This window comes from Cherax quadricarinatus, chromosome 17 (genome assembly GCF_038502225.1).
Source record: "Cherax quadricarinatus isolate ZL_2023a chromosome 17, ASM3850222v1, whole genome shotgun sequence".
Taxonomy (NCBI): domain Eukaryota; kingdom Metazoa; phylum Arthropoda; class Malacostraca; order Decapoda; family Parastacidae; genus Cherax; species Cherax quadricarinatus.
This window is the reverse complement of record NC_091308.1, coordinates 4,901,137-4,928,318: the sequence shown is the minus strand read 5'-3', so window position 1 is coordinate 4,928,318 and position 27,182 is coordinate 4,901,137. Positions and strand designations below refer to the sequence as shown.

The 27,182-nt window shown below is 39.0% G+C and overlaps 1 protein-coding gene across 5 annotated transcripts in view; it reads left to right on the top strand.

The window, feature by feature from the left end:
- Positions 1 to 26,544, top strand: part of LOC128686255 (protein white) — a 50,149-nt gene extending 23,605 nt beyond the window's left edge. For 4 of the 5 annotated variants that reach the window (XM_070085752.1, XM_070085749.1, XM_070085750.1 and 1 more), the window contains exons 10-16: positions 5,375 to 5,591; positions 8,994 to 9,113; positions 14,414 to 14,545; positions 21,116 to 21,344; positions 22,072 to 22,177; positions 23,999 to 24,173; positions 25,310 to 26,544. In XM_070085752.1, coding sequence (XP_069941853.1) covers positions 5,375 to 5,591; positions 8,994 to 9,113; positions 14,414 to 14,545; positions 21,116 to 21,344; positions 22,072 to 22,177; positions 23,999 to 24,173; positions 25,310 to 25,426 — 1,096 coding nt within the window. In that variant the 3' untranslated portion in view covers positions 25,427 to 26,544. The remainder of the gene's footprint in view (positions 1 to 5,374; positions 5,592 to 8,993; positions 9,114 to 14,413; positions 14,546 to 21,115; positions 21,345 to 22,071; positions 22,178 to 23,998; positions 24,174 to 25,309) is intronic. The other variant, XM_070085753.1, reaches the window with a different exon arrangement.
- The last annotated feature ends 638 nt before the right edge of the window (positions 26,545 to 27,182 follow it).

Below are 27,182 nucleotides of genomic sequence, written 5' to 3'. Positions count from 1 at the left end.
GTATACAGAAGTAAGATCAGGGACAAGATACGCCCACTCAAAAGTTACTCGGGTCAGCTCACTGACAGTGATAAGGAAATGTGTAGAATTTTTAACACATACTTCCTCTCAGTTTTTCCTCAGGAAGATACTTACCTGGAGTTTACCTGGAGAGAGTTCCGGGGGTCAACGCCCCCGCGGCCCGGTCTGAGACCAGGCCTCCTGGTGGATCAGAGCCTGATCAACCAGGCTGTTGCTGCTGGCTGCACGCAAACCAACATACGAGCCACAGCCCGGCTGATCCGGAACTGACTTTAGGTGCTTGTCCAGTGCCAGCTTGAAGACTGCCAGGGGTCTGTTGGTAATCCCCCTTATGTGTGCTGGGAGGCAGTTGAACAGTCTCGGGCCCCTGACACTTATTGTATGGTCTCTTAACGTGCTAGTGACACCCCTGCTTTTCATTGGGGGGATGGTGCATCGTCTGCCAAGTCTTTTGCTTTCGTAATGAGTGATTTTCGTGTGCAAGTTCGGTACTAGTCCCTCTAGGATTTTCCAGGTGTATATAATCATGTATCTCTCCCTCCTGCGTTCCAGGGAATACAGGTTTAGGAACCTCAAGCGCTCCCAATAATTGAGGTGTTTTATCTCCGTTATGCGCGCCGTGAAAGTTCTCTGTACATTTTCTAGGTCGGCAATTTCACCTGCCTTGAAAGGTGCTGTTAGTGTGCAGCAATATTCCAGCCTAGATAGAACAAGTGACCTGAAGAGTGTCATCATGGGCTTGGCCTCCCTAGTTTTGAAGGTTCTCATTATCCATCCTGTCATTTTTCTAGCAGATGCGATTGATACAATGTTATGGTCCTTGAAGGTGAGATCCTCCGACATGATCACTCCCAGGTCTTTGACGTTGGTGTTTCGCTCTATTTTGTGGCCAGAATTTGTTTTGTACTCTGATGAAGATTTAATTTCCTCATGTTTACCATATCTGAGTAATTGAAATTTCTCATCGTTGAACTTCATATTGTTTTCTGCAGCCCACTGAAAGATTTGGTTGATGTCTGCCTGGAGCTTTGCAGTGTCTGCAATGGAAGACACTGTCATGTAGATTCGGGTGTCATCTGCAAAGGAAGACACGGTGCTGTGGCTGACATCCTTGTCTATGTCGGATATAAGGATGAGGAACAAGATGGGAGCGAGTACTGTGCCTTGTGGAACAGAGCTTTTCACCGTAGCTGCCTCGGACTTTACTCTGTTGACGACTACTCTCTGTGTTCTGTTAGTGAGGAAATTATAGATCCATCGACCGACTTTTCCTGTTATTCCTTTAGCACGCATTTTGTGCGCTATTACGCCATGGTCACACTTGTCGAAGGCTTTTGCAAAGTCTGTATATATTACATCTGCATTCTTTTTGTCTTCTAGTGCATTTAGGACCTTGTCGTAGTGGTCCAATAGTTGAGACAGACAGGAGCGACCTGTTCTAAACCCATGTTGCCCTGGGTTGTGTAACTGATGGGTTTCTAGATGCGTGGTGATCTTGCTTCTTAGGACCCTTTCAAAGATTTTTTATGATATGGGATGTTAGTGCTATTGGTCTGTAGTTCTTTGCTGTTGCTTTACTGCCCCCTTTGTGGAGTGGGGCTATGTCTGTTGTTTTTAGTAACTGTGGGACGACCCCCGTGTCCATGCTCCCTCTCCATAGGATGGTAAAAGCTCGTGATAGGGGCTTCTTGCAGTTCTTGATGAACACAGAGTTCCACGAGTCTGGCCCTGGGGCAGAGTGCATGGGCATGTCATTTATCGCCTGTTCGAAGTCATTTGGCGTCAGGATAACATCGGATAGGCTTGTGTTAATCAAATTTTGTGGCTCTCTCATAAAAAATTCATTTTGATCTTCGACTCTCAGTCTGGTTAGCGGCTTGCTAAAAACTGAGTCATATTGGGCCTTGAGTAGCTCACTCATTTCCTTGCTGTCATCTGTGTAGGACCCATCTTGTTTAAGTAGGGGCCCAATACTGGACGTTGTTCTCGATTTTGATTTGGCATAGGAGAAGAAATACTTTGGGTTTCTTTCGATTTCATTTATGGCTTTTAGTTCTTCCCGCGATTCCTGACTCCTAAAGGATTCTTTTAGCTTAAGTTCGATGCTTGCTATTTCTCTGACCAGTGTCTCCCTACGCATTTCAGATATATTGACCTCTTTTAGCCGCTCTGTTATTCTTTTCCGTCGCCTGTAAAGGGAGCGCCTGTCTCTTTCTGTTTTACATCTACTCCTCCTTTTTCTTAGAGGAATAAGCCTTGTGCATACATCGAGTGCCACCGAGTTAATCTGTTCTAGGCATAAGTTGGGGTCTGTGTTGCTTAGTATATCTTCCCAGCTTATATCGGTTAGGACTTGGTTTACTTGGTCCCACTTTATGTTTTTGTTATTGAAGTTGAATTTGGTGAATGCTCCCTCGTGACTAATCTCATTATGTCGGTCTGGGGCTCCGCGCATACATGACTGAACCTCAATTATGTTGTGATCTGAGTATATTGTTTTTGATATGGTGATATTTCTTATCAGATCATCATTGTTAGTGAAGATGAGGTCTAGTGTATTCTCCAGTCTAGTAGGCTCTATTATTTGCTGGTTTAAATTGAATTTTGTGCAGAGATTTAAAAGCTCGCGTGAGTGTGAGTTTTCATCAGAGCTGCCTCCTGGTGTTATTACTGCAACAATATTATTTGCTATATTCCTCCATTTTAGGTGCCTTAAGTTGAAATCCCCCAGGAGCAAGATGTTGGGTGCAGGAGCTGGAAGGTTTTCCAGACAGTGGTCAATTTTTAACAGCTGTTCCTGGAATTGCTGGGATGTTGCATCCGGAGGCTTGTAGACTATCACAATGACTAGGTTTTGGTTCTCGACCTTTACTGCTAAAACTTCCACTACATCATTTGAGGCATTTAGCAGTTCTGTGCAAACAAGTGACTCTGCAATGTACAGGCCAACCCCCCCCCCCCCCCTTTTGCCTGTTCACTCTGTCACATCTGTATAGGTTGTAACCTGGGATCCATATTTCGTTGTCCAAGTGATCCTTTATGTGGGTCTCAGTGAAAGCCGCGAACATTGCCTTTGCCTCTGCAAGCAGTCCACGGATGAAAGGTATTTTGTTGTTTGTTGCTGGCTTTAGACCCTGTATATTTGCAAAGAAGAATGTTATCGGACTGGTGGTATTGTTGGTACTGGGGGGGGGATTTTTTTTCCGGCATTAGTATCTGTATCTGTTGGTTTGGAGTGGAGGCCATCGACTGTGGTTCCACTCCAGGAATGACTGGATTTGGTGTACGATTTCTGCCATTTCCTGCCAGTTTTTTTTCCTTCCTGGCACTAAAAAACCTCTCCCTCTTGAGTGGCTGTGGCTACCCAGGTTTTCCCATGGCCTGGATGTTTTGTATCTTTTTGTCCCCTTTAGATGGTATGCCTGGCAATTTAAGTTATAGCACAGTCTTTCCTGTACTGAAGAGGTACACAGTTCAGGGTGAAAAAGCTTACAGGAAGGGAGTTTGCATTTTCCTGTTGTCATATGGTCATGGCATTTCCTAGGGTGGTCATAGTTGCACGTCCCATCTGTTTTTCCAGATTTCCCATGCCAGCGATATTCCAGAAATAATAAATTATGTAGAACAGGATGATAATAAACTATGCAAGATTAGGGTCACAAGTGACATGGTTCTTAGGCAAATTGATAAATTAAAACCTAACAAATCACCAGGCCCTGATGAACTGTATGCAAGGGTTCTAAAGGAATGTAAAGAGGAGCTTAGCAAACCTCTGGCTAATCTTTTCAATATATCACTACAGACTGGCATGGTGCCAGATAAGTGGAAAATGGCAAATGTGATACCTATTTTCAAAGCAGGTGACAGGTCCTTAGCTTCGAACTATAGACCAATAAGCCTAACCTCCATAGTGGGAAAGTTTATGGAATCAATAATTGCCGAGGCAGTTCGTAGCCACCTTGAAAAGCACAAATTAATCAACGAATCTCAGCATGGTTTTACAAAAGGGCATTCCTGCCTTACGAATTTATTAACTTTTTTCACTAAGGTATTTGAGAAGGTAGATCATGGTAATGAATATGATATTGTGTATATGGACTTCAGTAAGGCTTCTGACAAGGTCCCACATCAGAGACTATTGAGGAAAATTAAGGCCCATGGAATAGGAGGAGAAATTTTTTCCTGGATAGAGGCATGGTTGACAAATAGGCAGAAGAGAGTTTGCATAAATGGGGAGAAATCAGAGTGGGGAAGCGTCACGAGCGGTGTTCCACAGGGGTCAGTGTTGGGCCCCCTGTTGTTCACAATCTACATAAACGACATAGATGAGGGCATAAAGAGCGACATAAACAAGTTTGCCGATGACACCAAAATAGGCAGTCGAATTCATTCTGACGAGGACATTAGAGCACTCCAGGAAGATTTGAATAGACTGATGCAGTGGTCGGAGAAGTGGCAGATGCAGTTTAATATAGACAAATGCAAAGTTCTTAATGTTGGACAGGAAAATAACCATACCACATATAAACTAAATAATGTAGATCTTAATATTACGGATTGCGAAAAAGATTTAGGAGTCCTGGTTAGCAGTAATCTGAAACCAAGACAACAGTGCATAAGTGTTCGCAATAAAGCTAACAGAATCCTTGGCTTCATATCAAGAAGCATAAATAATAGGAATCCTCAGATTGTTCTTCAACTCTATATATCCTTGGTTAGACCTCATTTAGATTATGCTGCACAGTTTTGGTCACCGTATTATAGAATGGATATAAATGCTCTGGAAAACACACAAAGAAGGATGACAAAGTTGACCCCATGTATCAGAAATCTTCCCTATGAGGATAGACTGAGGTCCCTAAATCTGCACTCTCTAGAAAGGCGTAGAATTAGGGGGGATATGATTGAGGTGTATAAATGGAAGACAGGAATAAATAAAGGGGATGTAAATAACGTGCTGAAAATATCTAGCCTAGACAGGACTCGTAGCAATGGTTTTAAGTTGGAAAAATTCAGATTCAGGAAGGATATAGGAAAGCACTGGTTTGGTAATAGAGTTGTGGATGAGTGGAACAAACTCCCAAGTACAGTTATTGAGGCTAAAACGTTGTGTAATTTTAAAAATAGGTTAGATAAATACATGAGTGGGTGTGGGTGGGTGTGAGTTGGACCTGACTAGCTTGTGCTACTAGGTCAGTTGTCGTGTTCCTTCCTTAAGTGAATGTGACCTGCCCTGACTAGGTTGGGGCATTGGCTTAAGCCGGTAGGAGACTTGGACCTGCCTCGCAAGGGCCAGTAGGCCTGCTGCAGTGTTCCTTCTTTCTTATGTTCTTATGTTCTTTCTTTTCTTCAGCTTAGGAAGGTCGTGTCCCAAGAACTACAATCCGGCAGATTTCTTCATCTCGGAGCTGGCCATCGAAGCCGGCAATGAGGCTGAGTGCCGCACGAGGGTGGACAGCACCTGCAACGCCTTCCTCAGCAGCACCTCGGGACAACAAGTCGCTTACGCCGTCGCTGAGAATAAGAAGTCTTTCTCAGATGCCAATGGTGTCTCGCCCAACCACGTTCATGTAAGCAAAGGGACGGCGGACACTAGGTCACCTGTGTGGGGCTAGGTCACTTGTGTGGGACTAGATCACCTGTGTGGAACTAGGTCACCTGTGTGGGACTAGGTCACCTGTGTGGGACTAGATCACCTGTGTGGAACTAGGTCACCTGTGTGAGACTAGGTCACCTGTGTGGGACTAGGTCACCTGTGTGGGACTAGGTCACCTGTGTGGGACTAGGTCACCTGTGTGGGACTAGGTCACCTCATCATATATCAGAGCGGAGGAGTAGGAAGAAAGAACCTTGTTTTACAAATAAAGAAGATGAGGTGCAGCGGTGACTGTACCGCCTCACCTTCCAGAAGATAGAGGTATGGGTGTGTGTGGGAAACAAGCAGGTTGCAACACTAGGGTTGGAAACAGTAAATGTATTAAAGGCATTCAGCATGAAGTTATAAATAAAGACAATAGATCAGGTCAGCAAACAAAGAGGGACAGCAGAGGGCAGCAAGGGACTAGCTCCCTTAAGGTTTACTATACTAATAACAGGAATGTAAGAAATAAGATAGATGAGCTAAGATTAATTGCAAGTGCAGGAAACATAGATATTATTGCTATAACAGAGACCTGGCTCAATCTGAAAGATAGAGAGATGCCCTCTGAATGTCACATATAAGGGTATAAATTATTCCACACTGACAGGGTCAACAGGAAGGGTGGTGAAATAGTGATGTACGTCAGAGACAATTTAAATTGTTGTGTTAGACAAGATATAAAATTAGAAGCGTCAGCCACTGAATCTGTTTGGTTACAGCTTCTCGAGGGCCGAGAAAAACTAATTTTGGGTGTGATTTACAGGGCCCCAAATCTTGATAGGGAGTGCAGTAAACTTCTATGGGACGAAATTCGTAAGGCATCTACATACGAAAATGTTGTGCTAATGGGAGATTTCAACTATAGACAGATTGAGTGGAGCAATTTGACAGGAAATTTAGAGTCAGGTGACTTTCTTGATACGATCCAGGATTGTTTTTTAAAACAGTTTGTGACAGAGCCAACTAGGGGAAATAACCTCCTTGACTTGGTTCTTGCCAGTAGGGAAACACTAATTAATAATCTTGAGGTTAATGATGTGCTTGGGGAAAGTGATCACAAATCACTCAGTTTTAATATATCATGGAATTCCCCTAATAATGGCAATCAAGTCTCTGTCCCTGACTTTCGCTTGGCTGATTACATAGGACTGAAAAATTACTTAGGTGGGCTGAACTGGAATGACCTGACTAAGGGTCAGGTAGGTGGTGATGGTTGCCGATATGACGCTTTCCAAGGCTTAGTTCTAGCTGCTCAGTCAAATTATGTTCCAAATAGGGAAATCAGATGAAACAAAAATGATCCTAAATGGATGAACAATAGATTAAAATATCTGATTGGTCAAAAGAGAGGCATATATAGGCAAAACAAAAGAGGAGAGGGGCAATTAAGAAATCGATATATTCAGTTAAAGAGAGAAATAAAAAAGGGAATTAGAAAAGCAAAAAGAGATTATGAGGTTAAAGTTGCAAGAGAATCGAAGACTAACCCAAAAGGATTCTTTCAGGTATACAGAAGTAAGATCAGGGACAAGATAGGCCCACTCAAAAGTTCCTCGGGTCAGCTCACTGACAGTGATAAGGAAATGTGTAGAATTTTTAACACGTACTTCCTCTCAGTTTTTACACAGGAGGATACCAGCGATATTCCAGAAATGATAAATTATGTAGAACAGGGCGATAATAGACTGTGCACGATTAGGGTCACAAGTGACATGGTCCTTAGGCAAATAGATAAATTAAAACCTAACAAATCACCAGGCCCTGATGAACTGTATGCAAGGGTTCTAAAGGAATGAAAAGAGGAGCTTAGCAAACCTTTGGCTAATCTTTTCAATATATCACTACAAACTGGCATGGTGCCAGATAAGTGGAAAATGGCAAATGTGATACCTATTTTCAAAGCAGGTGACAGGTCCTTAGCTTCGAACTATAGACCAATAAGCCTAACCTCCATAGTGGGAAAATTTATGGAATCAATAATTGCCGAGGCAGTTCGTAGCCACCTTGAAAAGCACAAATTAATCAACGAATCTCAGCATGGTTTTACAAAGGGGCGTTCCTGCCTTACGAATTTATTAACTTTTTTCACTAAGGTATTTGAGGAGGTAGATCATGGTAATGAATATGATATTGTGTATATGGACTTTAGTAAGGCTTTTGACAGGGTCCCACAACAGAGACTATTGAGGAAAATTAAGGCACATGGAATAGGAGAAATTTTTTCTTGGATAGAGGCATGGTTGACAAATAGGCAGAAGAGAGTTTGCATAAATGGGGAGAAATCAGAGTGGGGAAGCGTCACGAGCGGTGTTCCACAGGGGTCAGTGTTGGGCCCCCTGCTGTTCACAATCTACATAAACGACATAGATGAGGGCATAAAGAGCGACATCAGCAAGTTTGCCGATGACACCAAAATAGGCAGTCGAATTCATTCTGACGAGGACATTAGAGCACTCCAGGAAGATTTGAATAGACTGATGCAGTGGTCGGAAAAGCCAGCCAGCATCTAGCCACAGGTCCTGAAACCCCTATACACACTGGCTTCGGCTAACTCCACAAAGTAGCTGCGCACCCCACAGTTTATATATCCGAGGTCACCTCCCATGGGAACAAACCTCATACCGTATTCCTCCATGGAGGCTAGAGTCCCATAACAAGACTCGAGTTTGAGGATTACCAACCACCACTCCTTTCTTCACATACCAAAAGATTTTAAAGACCATGACAGGTGTTCTATCTCTCTCTAGAGGTTACAAAGGCCTCCAAATACCCCACTTCTGGGTTGGTCACTTCCCGTGGTACTTCATCACTTGGTCTGACTGAACCAGATTAGCACCAGCTACTGAGGTTCCAGGTAGAAACGGCACTTCTGGTACGACCTCAGTTCCATTTCTCACTAGGTCACCTGTGTGGGACTAGGTCATCCTTAGGGAACTAGGTCAACTGTGAGGGACTAGATCACCCTTGACTAGATTACCTGTGTGGGATTTGGTTACCTGTGAGGGAACTAGGTCGTCTGTGAGGGACTAGGTCACTTGTGATGGCCTAAGACACCTATGAGTGACTATGTAACCTGTGAGAGACTTGGTCACTTAAGAGGTTTTATGCCACATATGTGCTACTAGATCACATATCAGAGAGTAAGACTTTCAGTTTCGCGCATCATGACTCGTATATGTCAAAAAAAGCTTTATTATTTATCAACTGATTTTTTTTATATACGATTCGCTCAGTTCTAAGAATACTAGAATATTGATTTAAATTTGTACTTTTCATCAAATATTCAATTTTTACGTCGACTGTGTTATGTGATCACCGTTATAATTTACAGGTGAACAAGTCGCCCTACAAGGCAGGATGGTGGGAACAGTTTGAGGCTGTTCTGAGGAGGTCTGTACTAGCTAATGCACGCGAGCCCATGGTTCTCAGGGTCAAGGCCTTCCAAACTATCGTAAGTTGTATACTGTTTTATTTTTAAAGAAGGTAAAACCTTTATGATCAGATGTGCTCTGCAGTTTTTAAGGTCAAATTACGTTCATTTTCCATTAGTTCGAAAAAATAGTTTTAATGTTTATTTGTTTAAGAATTCTGTTGCTCATAATGAATAAAATAAGAACGTTAAATAGAATTATTGAAAGAGCTAAACGTCTCGATAAAGGTTTTCATTCTGCTCACCAGACGGAGGATCGAGCCTCCAACACGTCTTGCGCTGAATGACTCGCTTGGGTTTAGCGCTTAACATGGATTAATTTTTATTTATTTTTTAAAAAAATAATAGACAGATAAATGAGTGGGATTGAGTTGGGTGTGTGTTGGACTTGTCTAGCCTAGGCCAGTAGACCTACTTCTGATTTCCTCTATACTTATGTTCCTCATAAAACTGAAAATCATAGCGTGGTCGTTTGTATGATTCTTTCTGTTTTGGCTACAGAGTATAGCTAAGCAATCATTTAATACTCTCTTGTAGTATTCAACATTTGCAAAGGCATGGCATGTGGGGCTTTTCTCAGACCTGTGGAACCGAATTGTCCTCAAAGATTTGATAAGTCATGCCATGAATTAAGGAAAGATCTTAGACTTCACCTTACGAAATTAGGCAAAGCAAATGCGAGAGTAATTATGGACAAGATAGATTATAGTGGAAAAATGAACATGTTATTAGAAGACCGGGGAACATACGTGCCCCTTAATAAAAATCCGATGGACCAGGTAAATAATAAGTTTAATAAACAACTTAGAACTTTACTGAGAGGTAGTGAGGAATTGATTAAACAACTGTCAGTTACATTCAGAGACACTCCCTTATATGTATAGTTTGATATAAACTCATAAGCCGGGTTTTCCAGCGAGACCTGTAACTAGCTCGGTGTGAACAGTGACATATAATTTGTCCAAATCGTTAGTAAAAGTTTTAACTCCAATGTCTGGCAACATTTCTGAAACCCACGTAAAAAGCAATGTTGATCTCACTGACAAACCGCATAATTTGAATATGTCCAATGATTTTACATTAGTAAGTTCTGATGTCACTGAGTTGTTTACCCGTGTTCTGGTTCCTGATCTGTTATTCTATTTGGATGAAAAATTAGATGAGTTTTCCCTGCTGTTCGATAAGAACACCATTACTGAGTTTATTAAGTTGTGTGTGCTTGGATACAAATTTGAATTTGAAGGGAAATATTACGCTCAAAGGCAGGGAATGGCTATGGGAAATCCATTGTCTCCCCTATTAAGCAATCTGCATATGAAGTTTTTTGAGACCTAAGCTGCTGAAAGATATCCTTCCCCGTGATGCTAAGTAGTTCAGATATGTGGATGACATCTTGTGTCTTTGGCAGAATGATATGGACCTAAACACATTTTTACCAAGATAAGCTTAACGTTCTTGTCTCGAATATTAAATTCACTCTGGAGAAACAAGTGGACTTCAAACTTTCATACTTAGATGTTCTGATCCACCGGGTTGATAGTGTTTAAGTTAACAGTATGTAGGAAGACCACTAATGTTTGCTCTTATATCCACTACTACTCTAACCATGAAACAAGAATGAAAAGGAATGTCTTTCTCACTATGTTCCTGAGAACCTATCGTGTACAGTGCAGCCCAGAGTTTCTTGATAAGGAAATTAAGAAAATCTTTCATATTACTATGAAACTACGTTACCCTAAGGAGTCTGTAGAACGGCTTTGCTGGCAGCTAGGAAAGCTTACCATAAGACTGAACCTAGGATAATACCTCAGATTTAGAATGTGCTGGTTCTCCCATACAATGAGAATTTATCTGTCCTGCCGACTGCCCTATAAAGATTCAACATTCAAGTAGTTTTTAAGAATTCACCGACTATTAAAAGCATTTTGATCAACAATTCCCTTTCAACACTGTGTTGGCGGTGCTTACAGGTTTGGGTGTAATGGCTGCAACTCATCTTACATGGGACAGATAGGTAAACCTCTAGATGTTAGGCTAACACAACACCAATATTCGATACCAATAGCTCAGGAATCTACAGAAATATTCAACCACACCAGGGTTTGTAACAATCCTGCAAATTGGTCGATAGCCAGAGACCTAGTTCCTTGTACCTCATGGCTTGAAAAAAATATTTTTATAGGATATAAACGTTCATTATATAATAATAGTTTCAGCTTATTCAAATTTGATTCGTTTATAACTGAGGCCATCATGCATAACCTGAAGCTGGATTCCTATGCGAATGCTTTCAATTGTCTTAAGCGTCATAGTTCCATACCGAGAAATTAAGGCATTTTCCTGCTCTTTCTTGTGTTAGACCAATGTCTTCTCAAGAGCTTGGTGGAATAGATGAACTATAGATGTCTTCCTCTTGATAAGCTATATAGACATCGCCCTCTTGTTTTAAGTGATTCAGCTCTAGACCCATTTTCCTTAATATTACAGAATTTTCCTAAAACAGTTGTCACATATATTTACATTTAGAACATAGTCATTTATATTGTATCGAAATCTGACCGAATTTTTGATAATTGAAATGTCACTGATGTTATGTTCGCAAAGTCATCACAACATTATTAGTGCTGGTGGCTGGAACTCAAACTCCCTGGAGTTTTACGACTCACTAATCGTGAGTTTGAGCCCCACCCATGCCGTAGTTTGTTTACAATCATGGTATTACGATTTCGTGAGTCTTGTGTGCTGGATTGTTTTCTACTGCTTTAGTACTCTGCTTTCATTTTTTCCTGGCACTCGGTGCTGGTCTGCCTGGCGTCATCTACCTCAGCTGAGATAGAATCGTTACCCTGAATGAAACTTCTTGATCTTCCTATTCATTTCAGCAATATTCCAAGCTTCTGATGATGTGTTGATTTCAACACGAAAGGCCTAGAGCTATCAAATCGAAAGCCCTGTATAGTCCTTGTGGCTTAGCGCTTCTTTTTGATTATAATAATAATAATATCAAATCGAAAAAGAACAAACAAGAATATTCAACCAAGAATATGTTGGCTCTCCTTTACCATGAAAACCTTGATATACCTTCTCTACTTAAGAATTTTAAAATCCAAGTTTTTTTTAAATCTCGATGCAGTAAAAAATTGATAAAGAATTCTCCAAAAATGCTGATGGCTGAGTCTTTAAGATTCCCTTTTAAAAATACAATAAAGTTTAGCAGGATCAAACTGGATAAAGTCTTGAACTAAGATTACAACAGCATAAATACAGCAGCATAACTGTATAGTATTCTAACTCTCTGTTTATTCATATGAGAGAGTTTAACCACCCAGTTGGTTTACTAAAGTCCTGGAAAGTTGTATCAAACCTGAATCAAGCTTCATAAAAATAATGATTTTAATATGAATAGTAGTTCATTATTATTATGATCACAGGGAAGCGCTAAACCCGTAGGATTATACAGCGCATGTGGGGGGGGGGATGGAAGGTATTCAGGCTCAATTCAGGGAACCGGAGCACAGATCCAATGCCCTAGATAAAGAGCCCCGTACCAGCGTCAAGGAACCTCCCTTGAGGGGGAATAGTAGTTCAGGTTTATATAAATTAGATTCGTTAATAATAAAATTTGTGAGGAATTTAAGCAGTGCATGACATGACCCGCATAATTTTCACTTGACATATATCTTGACCCTCACACCCGCATAATACTGGGTCGGGTATAGGGTCGTATGTGAAGTGATGTCTCAGCCTTATAAGCTTCTTCTATTCTATTTTTTTTTACATTTCCTTGATAATGTGAGAATTCACGAAAGTGTTTAAAAATTCACTATTTTTTCAGCATTTTTTATTTTCATTTTAATTGGGACAGTGATGAAATAAGACATTTATTTGGAAATTAATGTTTATTTGAAAAATACACGGCAATGATATGACAGATAATTGACTTAATAAGAGATATGACTGTCCTTTGCTTTTATAGGTATTGCTACAGGCTTTGACATAGAATTGACCAATGTTAAGCACATTTTGACAAGTTCCTCGTCGTGGTACCAGGTCCTAATAGTAACAGCAATTAGTTTCTACACATTTGAACAGTTCTATCTCGTAATCCTGCATTTGGTTATTGTCCATAGATTCTCAGTTGGGTTGATGTCAGGAGAGTTTCCAGGCCAATTTAGAACACTTACCCCACTCTCTTCGAAGAATGTCAGCATACTTCGAAGAGAGTAAGCCAACAGTGCTTCAAACATCAGGTACCCAGTAACAGTGAGCATGTTAGTGCTCCAAGAACAAAACTTCGTGGAACCCCACATATTTCACTTTCCCAATCTGATGTCTCTTAGATGGAATCATTATTTGTCTCCATCCTATTAGGTACACTCTGAAAAATTACAATACCTTCTACGTTATTCCTGCCTGCTCCTCCTGTTCTCGGCTTTATCTTACCGTGCTAACTGCATTTTTGTGGTCCACTCATTGCTTTCTCTTTGTCATCATTTCTGTTACCGTGTCAGAGTACTCAGGCAGGTTTGTGAGTACAGGATTTACCATCTAGAACTTGATAATTGTTGTTTATTAAATCGCTCATTGTCAGATGCGGAGCCATTTTTATTGCGATCATGTGTTTCATCACCTTACATAGTCAAAACTGTTGACTTGTAGTTTAATTCTACCTGCCTGTTACCTTTTCCAAATATTAGGACTACATTTGCTCTCTTACTCATATATATATATCTGGCAATGTCACCGTTTCTATTGGCTTGTTTTAGATTTCTTCCAGTGGCTCGCAGTGTTTCTTCTCTGTCTTTCAGAAGTCACAGAGTAACATAGTCTGCTTCCATTTTCTTTGAGTTATCTTGCTTATTCATTAGTTCCTTCATCTTTTCTCCATTTGTTTTCCATTGTGTCCAGAACTCCTTGATTTATTTTTTCTCTTTGACTTTCTGGTAATGTCTCTTTCCCGTGTGTGTGTGTGTGTGTGTGTGTGTGTGTGTGTGTGTGTGTGTGTGTGTGTGTGTGTGTGTGTGTGTGTGTGTGTGTGTGTGTGTGTGTGTAAAATTATTCATTTAAATTTATAAATAAATTTAATTTAAATTAAGTCTTTTAGCCAGCATTATGATCAGTGGTGTCTGCGCTTATAAATTTGTTCGATTTAACTGCCTCATATCGTAAATTGAGTTTCACATTACTTTCCTTCAGTCAGAGAAAAACACTAATTGAGGACGTCTTTGCATGAGCCCCTCCGTCTCTTGGGCTGTGTTCACAAATCCAATATGCAAACTTGTAGCTACAAGCTGTATTAAATCCACTTGTGTACCCATCAGTTGATCGCGCTTCTAGTGGGCGTGATCTTCTTGAACCAGGAGACCAACCAGGATGGCATCACCAACCTCAACGGTGCACTCTTCCTCCTCCTGACGCAGATGAGTTTCTCCAACTCAATGGGAGTCGTCAATGTAAGTAAGCATTCATTCCGCCGTCACTCAACATCTGCTACTGGATTCAGATTTATGATTTAACCTCGAATTTAAATATAAATATATTTTCTGCACCAAATATACAGTTAATTAAAAAACGGCTGATTGGCTGTCACTGGAGTCGGAATAATTTATTAATCTTGAGTTATGGTGTTAATTACTTGTTTTCTTAAAATTACGAAAGTTCATTTAAAAGCTACCTATGTTTGAGAAAAATATTTTGTTGTAAATGATCGGTGTTTATGTAATGAATTTTAAGATGAGTTTTATATCTCCGTTTATCAAGCAAAGATTCTTTTGTACATAAATGGTATATAATACCGACAAGATGATGAATTAGACACATGTGCAACATCTGGGTATCTTTAATGTAGACGTTCCTCTAACCAGTGGCTTTATCAGTACAATACAAGGACATGTGAAGAAGTATATACAAAAGATGAGGTAATGAGTCCCTCGGCCTTGGAGTTGGTGGAGAGCCTAGCAACAGCTTCGGATCTTGATACAGGGAATTCTTCACTTGTCTAACCTATAGGCATTACTTATTTCCACCTGTGGATTTGTCCAGTGTGATATCACCTACGACTGCGTCACCTCACCTGTCTACAGTATGTAAGTCACTTCTTCGTGCATATGCTGTGTTCTTTTCAAAATTGATGGACTGATTACCTGGACTTCAGGCTGAGGGACTGATTACCTCAAACTTCTTCTGATCTTCACCATTCTTCTTTGTATAGGACTGATAAAGCCACTGTGTAGCGAAACGTTTCCTCAATAAAGATACCCAAGTCTTGCCCATGTGTCTAATTTATCAGGAGAGTTAAGACAAAGTGTTGGTTCTGATAAATACTGTTTCTTAGGGTAGCTTGGCCTGAAAACTGAGCAGAAAGCACCTTATTAGATTTTGAGTATAAAGAGAAAAGATATGGTTAATTATATATATATATATATATATATATATATATATATATATATATATATATATATATATATATATATATATATATATATATATATATATGTCGTGCCGAATATGTAAAACTGGTCAATTAGCAAGAACTCATTTAAAATTAAGTCCTTTCTAAAATTTTCTCTTACACATTTAAAGATATGTTTTTTTCATTAATGTTAATGTTAAAATTTTTAATTTTGCTCCAAAAGAATCTTAGAAAACTTACCTAACCTTATTACAACAAGAACAATTTATTTTAGCCTAACCCAACTAAATATATTTTAGATTTGTTTACAGTAATTTAAAACTAAACAAACACAGTGAAGTATATTTTTTTCGTTAGGTTAAGAATGATTTTGGCGAAATTACTGCATACACAAATTTTCACTTGTCCTATTTGGCAAGATGAGCGTTGCTATTTAAGCCAAGATCGCAAGTTCTGCCTATTCGGCACGACATATATATATATATATATATATATATATATATATATATATATATATATATATATATATATATATATATATATATATATATATATATATATATATGTACATATATATATATATATATATATATATATATATATATATATATATATATATATAATGTATATATATATATATATATACATATATATATATATATATATATATATATATATATATATATATATATATATATATATATATATATATATATATATATATATATATATATATATATATATATAATGTATATATATATATATATTATATATATATATATATATATATATATATATATATATATATATATATATATATATATATATATATATATATATATATATATATATATATATATATATGTCGTGCCGAATATGTAAAACTGGTCAATTAGCAAGAACTCATTTAAAATTAAGTCCTTTTTGAAATTTTATCTAATACGTTTAGAGATATATTTTTTTCATTAATGTTAATGTAAAAAATTTTAATTTTGCACCAAAAGATTCTTAGAAAACTTACCTAACCTTATTATAGCAAGAACAATTTATTTTAGCCTAACCCAACTAAATATATTTTAGATTTGTTTACAATAATTTAATACTAAACAAACCCAGTGAAACATATTTTTTTCGTTAGGTTCAGAATGATTTTGGCGAAATTATTGCATACACAAATTTTCACTTGTCCTACATGGCAAGATGAACGTTGCTATTTAAGCCAAGATCGGAAGTTCTGCCTATTCGGCACGACATATATATATATATATATATATATATATATATATATATATATATATATATATATATATATATATACATATATATATATATATATATATATATATATATATATATATAAGGAATTCGCAAGAGCAGGCGAAATATACACAAACACTGATCTCTGGCTGAAGGAGACTCGAACCTACGAACCTTGGAACAAGGTACGCAGTGCTTTACCAATCTACCCACACTGGACCAATACCTTGGAGTCCAGCTTGCGCTAGACTTTGATCCAAGGCAGCCAGCTTTCAGGGAGAAGGCTTACAGCTTTTCATCTCATCCCCTGCATGCATCAGCCTTACTAGAGATATTAACAATGCAAGGAATTCGCAAGAGCAGGCGAAATATACACAAACACTGATCTCTGGCTGAAGGAGACTCGAACCTACGAACCTTGGAACAAGGTACGCAGTGCTTTACTAATCTACCCACACTGGACCAATACCTTGGAGTCCAGCTTGCGCTAGACTTTGATCCAAGGCAGCCAGCTTTCAGGGAGAAGGCTTACAGCTTTTTATCTCATCCCCTGCATGCACCAGCCTTACTAGAGATATCAACAATGCAAGGAATTCGCAAGAGCAGGCGAAATATACACAAACACTGATCTCTGGCTGAAGGAGACTCGAACCTACGAACCTTGGAACAAGGTACGCAGTGCTTTACCCATCTACCCACACTGGACCAATACCTTGGAGTCCAGCTTGCGCTAGACTTTGATCCAAGGCAGCCAGCTTTCAGGGCTTACAGCTTTTCATCTCATCCCCTGCATGCATCAGCATGGTCCAGTGTGGGTAGATTGGTAAAGCACTGCGTACCTTGTTCCAAGGTTCGTAGGTTCGAGTCTCCTTCAGCCAGAGATCAGTGTTTGTATATTTCGCCTGCTGTTGCGAATTCCTTGTATATATATATATATATATATATATATATATATATATATATATATATATATATATATCAAATGGAACCTATAAACATGGCTCAAGGAGGTAATAAAACATACCCAGATAAAAAAAAAAAACTTACAATTTAATAAACACACACACATTACAGGGGGATCCGAAACTTAACATTTACTACACCAGGACACATAATTCATGCCATAGTCATGTAAAAATTATGGCTCGCACTCCATGGGTTTCCAAGGAACTCCCCTGCTTTATCATGCTATATCTGAGTACTTTCCTGATCCAGTTGGCCTACATATTCCTTCTTCAGGTTAGCACAGAGACCTTATGGTCTTCAGATTACATGTCTTGTCTGATCCTCCAGGACTAGGGTCGTAAAGTACTCTAGTAAGCCTCTGGCATATCTTCATAGTGCCTATTTGGCTGCTAAATCTTGTTAGCAGCAGACAGTGGATCTTCTATTAAGATTAGGTCCAAAGAAGTGGTATAGTACTAACTGTTTTTTTTTTGTTTTTTTTCGCCGGTATTCTCTCGGCCCGGGTCTTTTCCAAGTAGTGGTGACCCGGCCTTGGCTCCCTATCTGGGGAGTATCTTGAGACCTAAGTCTCCCATGGGAGGAGGTACAAGTACCCCCTCATCTTTAGGACCAAGTGTCCCCAGGCCTAGCCACAGTCCCCGCCCTCACGGGGCTCGTAGGGAGAAGCTAGGCCTCTGGTCTGCCATCTGCCCCGCCCCAAAGGGGCTCGTGGGGATGGCAGTCTTGTGAGCTGCAGGTGGCAGCAAGCTCAAACCTTCTTTTTTGACTGTTTTCTGTCCTCGTCTTCCCTCCAAAGTTTCTTGAGCATATCTCACACCCTAAAATAACCTCTATGTAAAAAATTCTTAACAGTGGTTTAATCTAATCACTACATCTTATTAACACTGGCATTAATTATTACAGTGATTAATAACACTTAGAAAAATAATCTAACACATAAAAAAAATTAATTAATGCATTATATTACAGTTAAACAATATTCCAGTGAAATCATATTGGAACCACTGACAGTGGACTATCACTAAGCGAGAATGGCCGTAGTTTAATACATTTCTTTAGTTAATTTACATCTTTAACAGTAATGGGGATATTAGTAAATCATTTACAGATGTTGGTCTGTGTATATTAATTATACTCTTACCATGTTACATAAATTATAACAATAAAAATCATAATAACAGGAATCTTAGTAGTAATAGTGACAATAATGATAAAATTAATTGTAATAGTAATTTCTGAAGCTTCTCACAAAAAAATTATACACCACGGTTGAATAGTTTAATAAGGAGGGGGGGGGGTTGACAGCGTTGTTACAATTATTTAACATTCAGCTTTATCATAGGTGATACCCAGCTGTCAGCTTTATCATAAGTGATACCCAGCTGTCAGCTTTATCATAGGTGATACCCAGCTGTCAGCTTTATCATAAGTGATACCCAGCTGTCAGCTTTATCATAGGTGATACCCAGCTGTCAGCTTTATCATAAGTGATACCCAGCTGTCAGCTTTATCATAGGTGATACCCAGCTGTCAGCTTTATCATAAGTGATACCCAGCTGTCAGCTTTATCATAGGTGATACCCAGCTGTCAGCTTTATCATAGGTGATATCCAGCTGTCAGCTTTATCATAAGTGATACCCAGCTGTCAGCTTTATCATAGGTGATACTCAGCTGTCAGCTTTATCATAGGTGATACCCAGCTGTCAGCTTTATCATAGGTGATGCCCAGCTGTCAGCTTTATCATAGGTGATACCCAGCTGTCAGCTTTATCACAGGTGATACCCAGCTGTCAGCTTTATCATAGGTGATACCCAGCTGTCAGCTTTATCATAGGTGATACCCAGCTGTCAGCTTTGTCACACATTGCCTAAAATGGAACTTTTTCATAGACTCTACCCAATATTCAGCCTCCTGACAACAAAATTCAAATATATATTTACCCAAGATTCAAGAAAACTAAACAACATCCTTTACAGGAATAATTAAACAAACCAACAATCACTCCAGATACTGGACGTTGTAATCAGTCCATCATTCTTTTCAAGACTGATTACATCGACTCCAGGCTGAGGGACTGATTACCTCAAACTTCTTCTGAACTTCACCATTCTTCTTTGTATGGACTGACGAAGCCACTGTGTGGCGAACCGTTTCCTCACTAAAGATGCCTAAACGTTGCACATGTGTCTAATGTATCAACTTGTCGGTTCTCTGAACCATTTATTTAGATACTAGAGACAAAGTAAACATCCACTCAAGGATCATCATAGTAACCAGTGGCTACTGGCTTAGTATACAGTCTTCGGCTACCGGCCACGCTAGCTGGAGATTCGTCTGTAAAAACTTGCATTTGTGGTCACAGTGGTGCCTATGCTAACCTTCCTATGGTGTAGAAATATACCTAGTTGGACGAAGCTTATTGTGGCTAGCTGGTCCAGTGGCTAACGCGACGGTCTAGAGTTTTGAGACTCTCTGACCGCGGGTTCAAATCCCGCCCGTGGTATGGTTTTTTCGGCTAACGACTATAACACCCAGGTTAAACCTTGGGCGGATGAAGACGTTTGGTAAATTGCCTTACACATATAGTTCCTGCTCAGCTGGCAGTAAGTTCGTTGGTTTTATCCGCCTGATATGAGCCATGTTGGCAGAGAGGGGAGAGGCAGAGAGGGGGGAGGCAGAAAGGGGAGAGGCAGAGAGGGGAATGGCAGAGAGGGGAGTGGCAGAGAGGGGAGTGGCAGAGAGGGGAGTGGCAGATAGGAGAGTGGCAGAATTCCTTAAATAAGGGTTTGCTTTGGAAGAGATGTGGATGGATCTAAATTCTTGCAAATTCCAATGTGCAAAAACAGAAACTATAAGTACCATTCATCTGTTCCTTCCTCTCTCTCTCTTGCCCTTCCCACTTCTCCTTCTGACTGTAGTGTATAAGTCGTGATTGAAGTGCATGTCATGATTGAAGTGTATAAGTAGAAAATAGGTTTTAAGATTGGAGATATAAACAAAGTCCTGAGGATATCCTTCCAAGAAAGAACCCGAAATAATGAATTCATATTGGAGAAGGTTAGATTTAGAAAGGATATAGGAAAGTATTGGTTTGGAAATAGAGTAGTCGATGAGTGGAACAGTTTGCCTAGTGGATCATTCAAGCTAAATCCTTGGGTACTTACAAATTTAGGTTAAATAAGTACATGAGTGAGTGGGATTGGATTTAAGTGGGACTTACAGATGAGTTAATAGGGTTAGCATACCTCGGGTAGCATTGAAAATGCGTTGGGCAAATATTTATGTTGGTGGGTTTGGGCTTGACACGGACCTGCCTAATAGTATGGGCCAAAAGGCCTGCTGCAGTGTTTCTCATTTCTTATGTTCTAATTCTTCCTTCCTATCAGACTTTCTGCTCCGAGCTGCCCATATTCCTGCGAGAACACTTTAACGGAATGTACCGCACTAGCGTCTACTTCCTGTGTAAGAACCTGGCTGAGCTGCCTCTGGCGCTGATACAACCTGCCGTCTTCACTGCTATCACCTACTACATGATAGGTCTCTCAACAGATGCCAAGAACTTTTTCGTTTGCATGGCCATACTCATGCTGGTGGCCAACGCTGCCATCTCCTTTGGTAAGCAGTGAGCTTGGAGCTCAGGAAAGTTTGGGGTGGCCTAGTGAAGTATAGGATGACCTGGGGAGACTAGTGTGGAGTGGGGGAGTTAATACAGTTAAATGATGCAAGGGGAGTATAGTGAATGATAGTACTGTGAACCGGGGGAAGTATGGTGGACTAAGAACGTCAGGTGGGAGGGGCTGGAGAAAGGTTAATATATTAGACTGGGAAAGGCTAGTATAGTGGACTAGGAAAGGCTAATATAGTGACTAGGGATAGCTAGTATATTCGTCTGGGGATAGTTTATTGGTCTGGGGATGGTTAGTAAGGCACATGTGAGCATGTCAACCGTATTACTTGTGTAGTATATTATCTAGTATATGCATAATCTAATATCACATATAAGCTGTACACTTCTCTCTTGAACACTACAATAAGTAACTGATTGAGTTTTACGACTCACTTGCCGTGAGTTCGATCCACCACCCATACCGTGGCTTGAAGAATATGGAGATTAGATACTGTATATACTGTGCGATACGCTTGCAATAAATAAGATATCAATTGTAAATATAAACTGATGTAATCCTGTTAAATCTTTTGTGTATCCATAGGCTCGTTCGCTAGCGTCCACTGGATAAATAAGGGGCACTCGACAAAATAGCTGCTTTAGCGGCAAAGTCTAAAATTCCATCGACCGAGTGTATGATGTAACCCTGCCTTTCTCTCTCTTTTTTCCCGACAGGTTACTTGGTGTCGTGTTTAGCCAGGACGGTACCCATGGCTATGGTAATCGCCGCTCCACTCCTCATTCCTCTCATGCTGTTTGGAGGATTCTTTCTCAGTGCTGAGTAAGTAGAATATATATATATATATATATATATATATATATATATATATATATATATATATATATATATATATATATATATATATATATATATACATGTATATATATATATATATATATATATATATATATATATATATATATATATATATATATATATATATATATATATATATATATATATATATTTATATAAATAATATATATATATATATATATATATATATATATATATATATATATATATATATATATATATATATATATATATATATATATATATATATATATATATATATATATATATATATATATATATATATATATATGCAATAAGATCACAGTAAACAGGTGATTTCAAAATATGCAAAACAACCACTCTGAAAGAATAGGCAGAACTTGCGATCTTGGCTTAAATAGCAACGTTCATCTTGTCATACACAAGTGAAAATTTGTGTATGCAATAATTTCGGCAAAATCATTCTGAACCTAACGAAAAAAAATATATTTCACTGTGTTTGTTTAGTATTAAATTATTGTGAACGAATTTAAGATATATTTAGTTGGGTTAGGCTAAAATAAATTGCGCTTGTTATAATAAGGTTAGGTAAGTTTTCTAAGATGCTTTTGGTGCAAAATTATAAATTTTTACATTAACATTAATGAAAAAAAATGTATCTTTAAACGTAAAGAGAAAATCTTTGAAAGGACTTAATTTTAAATGGGTTCTTGCTAATAGACCAGTTTTACATATTCAGGACGATATTATATATATATATGTCGTGCCGAATAGGCAGAATTTGCGATCTTGGCTTAAATAGCAACGCTCATGTTGCCATATAGGACAAACGAAAATTTGTGTATGCAATAATTTCGCCAAAATCATTCTGAACCTAAGGAAAAAAATTTATTTCACTGCGTTTGTTTAGTATTAAATTATTGTAAACAAACCTAAAATATATTTAGATGGGTTAGGCTAAAATAAATTATTCATGTTATAATAAGGTTAGGTAAGTTTTCTAAGATTCTTTTGAAGCAAATTTAAAATTTTTTACATTAATATTAATGAAAAAATATATATTTAAACGTATAAGAGAAAATTTTAGAAAAGACTTAATTTTAAATGAGTTCTTACTAATTGACCAGTTTTACATATTCGGCACGACATATATATATATATATATATATATATATATATATATATATATATATATATATATATATATATATATATATATATATATATATATATATATATATATATATATATATATATATATGTATATATTGAAATAGAGTGAGATAGAGAAAGAGATACTGGCGTTGAGATTTTACTGACTACTGGTACATATACCCCTCACCACATACCCCTCACCACATACCTCTCACCACATTCCCCTCATTACATACCCCTCACCACACACCACTCACCCCTCATCACACACCACTCACCACACACCATTCACCACATACCCCCCACCACATACCCCTCACCACATATCCCTCACCACACAAACCTCACCAGATGCCCCTGATCACACATCACTCACCACATGCCCCTGATAACACACCTCTCATCACATGCCCCTGGCCACACATCACTCACCTCACACCCATCACCATAAACCCATCACTACTTACCAATGACCGCACATCACTCAAAACATGCCCCTGACAACACACCCCTCACCACAATCCTCACCACACACCCATCACCACACATCCATCACCACAAACCCATCACCACATGCCGATGACCACACATCACTCACCACACTTCTACCACACTGCACGCCACTGATATACTCTCCTGCCCCTGCAGCTCGGTGCCAGTGTACTTTGTGTGGGTCAGGTACATTTCGTGGTTCAACTACGGTAACGAGGCTCTCATGATCAACCAGTGGGCCGACGTTGAAAAGTTCTCGGACTGTGAGGAGAACAGTACTCTCTGTTACCATACAGGGACGGAGGTTATTGAAAGTCTAGGCTACAGTAAGGTGAGTATTTATGAGCAGTCTCAGACATACACACGCACATATACATACACTCCCAAGCACACACACACAACTAACTCATACACACACACACTCTCTCTCTCTCTCTCTCTCTCTCTCTCTAAATAAAAACCACACACATGTACACTAACACCCCACACACCCTCAACCTGTACTCCCTAGAACGCAGGGGGAGGAGATACATGATTATATACACTTGTAAAATTTTAGAGGGAGTAGTACCAAACCTGCAAACGAAAATCACTCCCTATGAAAGCAAAAGACTCGGCAGACGATGTAGCATCCCCCAGTGAAAAGCAGGGACACCACTAGCACGATAAGAGACAACACAGTAAGTGTCAAGGGCCCAAGACTGTACAACTGCCTCCCAGAAGGCGCTGGACAGATACCTGAAGTCAGTACCTGACCAGCTGGGCTGTGGTTCGTACGTCGGGTTGCGTTGATGAGTGGAACAGTCTACCTAGTTGGGTTATTGAGGCTAGGACTTTGGGTAGTTTCAAATTTAGGTTGGATAAGTACATGAGTGGGATGGGTTGGATTTGAGTGGGACTTGCACATCAGAGCTTATTTCTTGGGTAGCATTGAAAATTGGGTTGGTCAAATGCTTGTTAGTGGGATGAATTGTAAAGGACCTGCCTAGTATGGGCCAACAGGCATGCTGCAGTGTTCCTCCTTTCTTATGTTCTTATGTTCTTAACAGTAACAGCCTGGTTGATCAGGCTCTGATCCACCATGAGGCCTGGTCACATTACTAAATGTAAAAAGGAGAAAATCCTTTGTTTCTTCTTTTTCGGGAGTCACTCTGCCTCGGTGGGAGACGGCTCATGTTTAAAAAAAAAATGCCTTTCTGTCTTTATTTTACAACTTGTGGGTTATTTACCTCTGATGAAGACCTATATATAGTGACTCTTCTTATCTTCTGTTTTGTTTTCTCTGTGTTATTGGCCAATTTTTTATATAATTTTGTGTCTGAATACGTTAAATATTTTTTCAAACGGATTCGCCGCTGACCAGTTTGAAGGTTATCTACCAAATTATCTGTATTTGATTATTGAACGTACAGTTATTGAACTAAGAGTTACTAATCTCTTTCACCCCTGGATGTTGCTCTCTTTCAGGACAACATGGGACTGGATGTCGGCCTCCTCTTCGCTCTCATCTTTGGGTATCGCATAATAGGCTACCTCCTGCTGCTTCTTAAGACCAACAGAAAGACCGTCAAGCAATATGAGTGATGATAGGCAACGATGCCGGCCCATCAGACACAAGGCAGCCAAGCTGGGCCATCAGGCCTGGCCATCAAGCAGGACTACTAAGTAGTCCTGTTTGATGATATAATTGAAAGTTAGGATGAAAGACAAGGTGGAAAGAACAAGTAAAAACAGCAGGAAAAGGTGCTTGTTGGCAGTGGCGATCTTGGGAATAAGCGGTATAGGTAAACGCCGAGGAAGTCGACTGGTGGCAAGGGGCAACATAGCACCTATGGTTTTTGTTTCTTATCAAGAAAACTTTTTCTTACTTAGTTCAGAATAGTAAATTTATGTTTTAAAGACAGAATGTGTTCAGTGTATTTTATTTGCGACAGATTATGCAACCGTAGGTCTTGTTGGCGGAGGGTAAGTGGTGCCCCTTATGTCTCTGTGCATGATGTCGCCTCAGACACGAAAGACACCATTTCTGGAAAATAATTGGAAATTAAAGATGAGCGAAGAGAAAATAGTTTGAAAAAAGGAAATGCAAGCGTCACATCAACAAAGTGACAGAGGGACAACTGTGTGAAGAACTGTTGCAAGGCAAGAGCGAGACTGTTCATAATGGTTGAAGTGAGCTTCGTCTCAAGGATTTGTTATATTTAAGTTCTGTTAACTGTAAGAGGTCTACTGTCACTGTCAAATCGCTCTCTCTAATGTAATATACTGGACTTTGATTACTTTGACCTGTAAGAAGTTAAGTCTGAACTGGTCTGGCGCCTATCCAGAGGGGAAACGCATGGTGCATACTGGGCTCGCGTCCGGCTTCGGAGGAGCTGGAGGAAATTTATAACCTTTGATATATTATACCAATGTACTCATGTTTGTGTTTTCTATCAATGTATTCTGTCTATTAATAAAGTACGTATATAATATAAATTATAGGGGGTGGTAGGAGAAGAAAATATTCCAACAGCTCCGGGGAGAATCTTGAGTTTTCCCTGAGGTACGTTTATTGTCTTCTCTGAGGATGAGGGTCCCCAGTAAAGTTCTAGACGTGGTACCTTATATTTATTTAAATATGTATATATATACATATATTTAAGATATACTACTCTGCTTATTATTAGTCAATAACTGCTAAATAAAAAAAAATTATATTACTAGTGTGTTTAATTTCAAAATATTTTTCACGTTCTCTACACTTCTTTTTGAATGACAACTAAACAAATGAATTAGGAAAGAAAATATTTTGTGAAATAATAACAACACTAGATCAGATTAAGCCGTAATTAATGATTGTAAATGAATAACCGGAAAAAATGAACGGGAGGCTTCAACGGTGGTCCCGAGATTAACGTGTCCAACGTTAGAGCATCTGAGCCACCAGGCTTCTAATAAGGAAAATAAATATGTACTTCTGTACATATTTTCTACAGCGCTTTATGACACTGGTGGACTTAGCGTTTAGTTTTGTTTAAAATAATAATGTACATAAGTCCGTCAGTGGCACCAATTGTAGCCCAACTGACTCCTCCCTACAGCCCAGGAGCTTTAGCAATAAATCTATTCTTACTTCCCTCTAGCCATATGGATTATGAACTCTAAGCAGTAATAAACGACGGTAAATGAAAAATGGACGGGAGGCTTGAACCTTGGGGCCGACCTGTTAGTTTTCCACTGAATGAATGAATCGTTCGTACTGAATGAGTCCTTCATACTGATATATATATATATATATATATATATATATATATATATATATATATATATATATATATATATATATATATATATATAT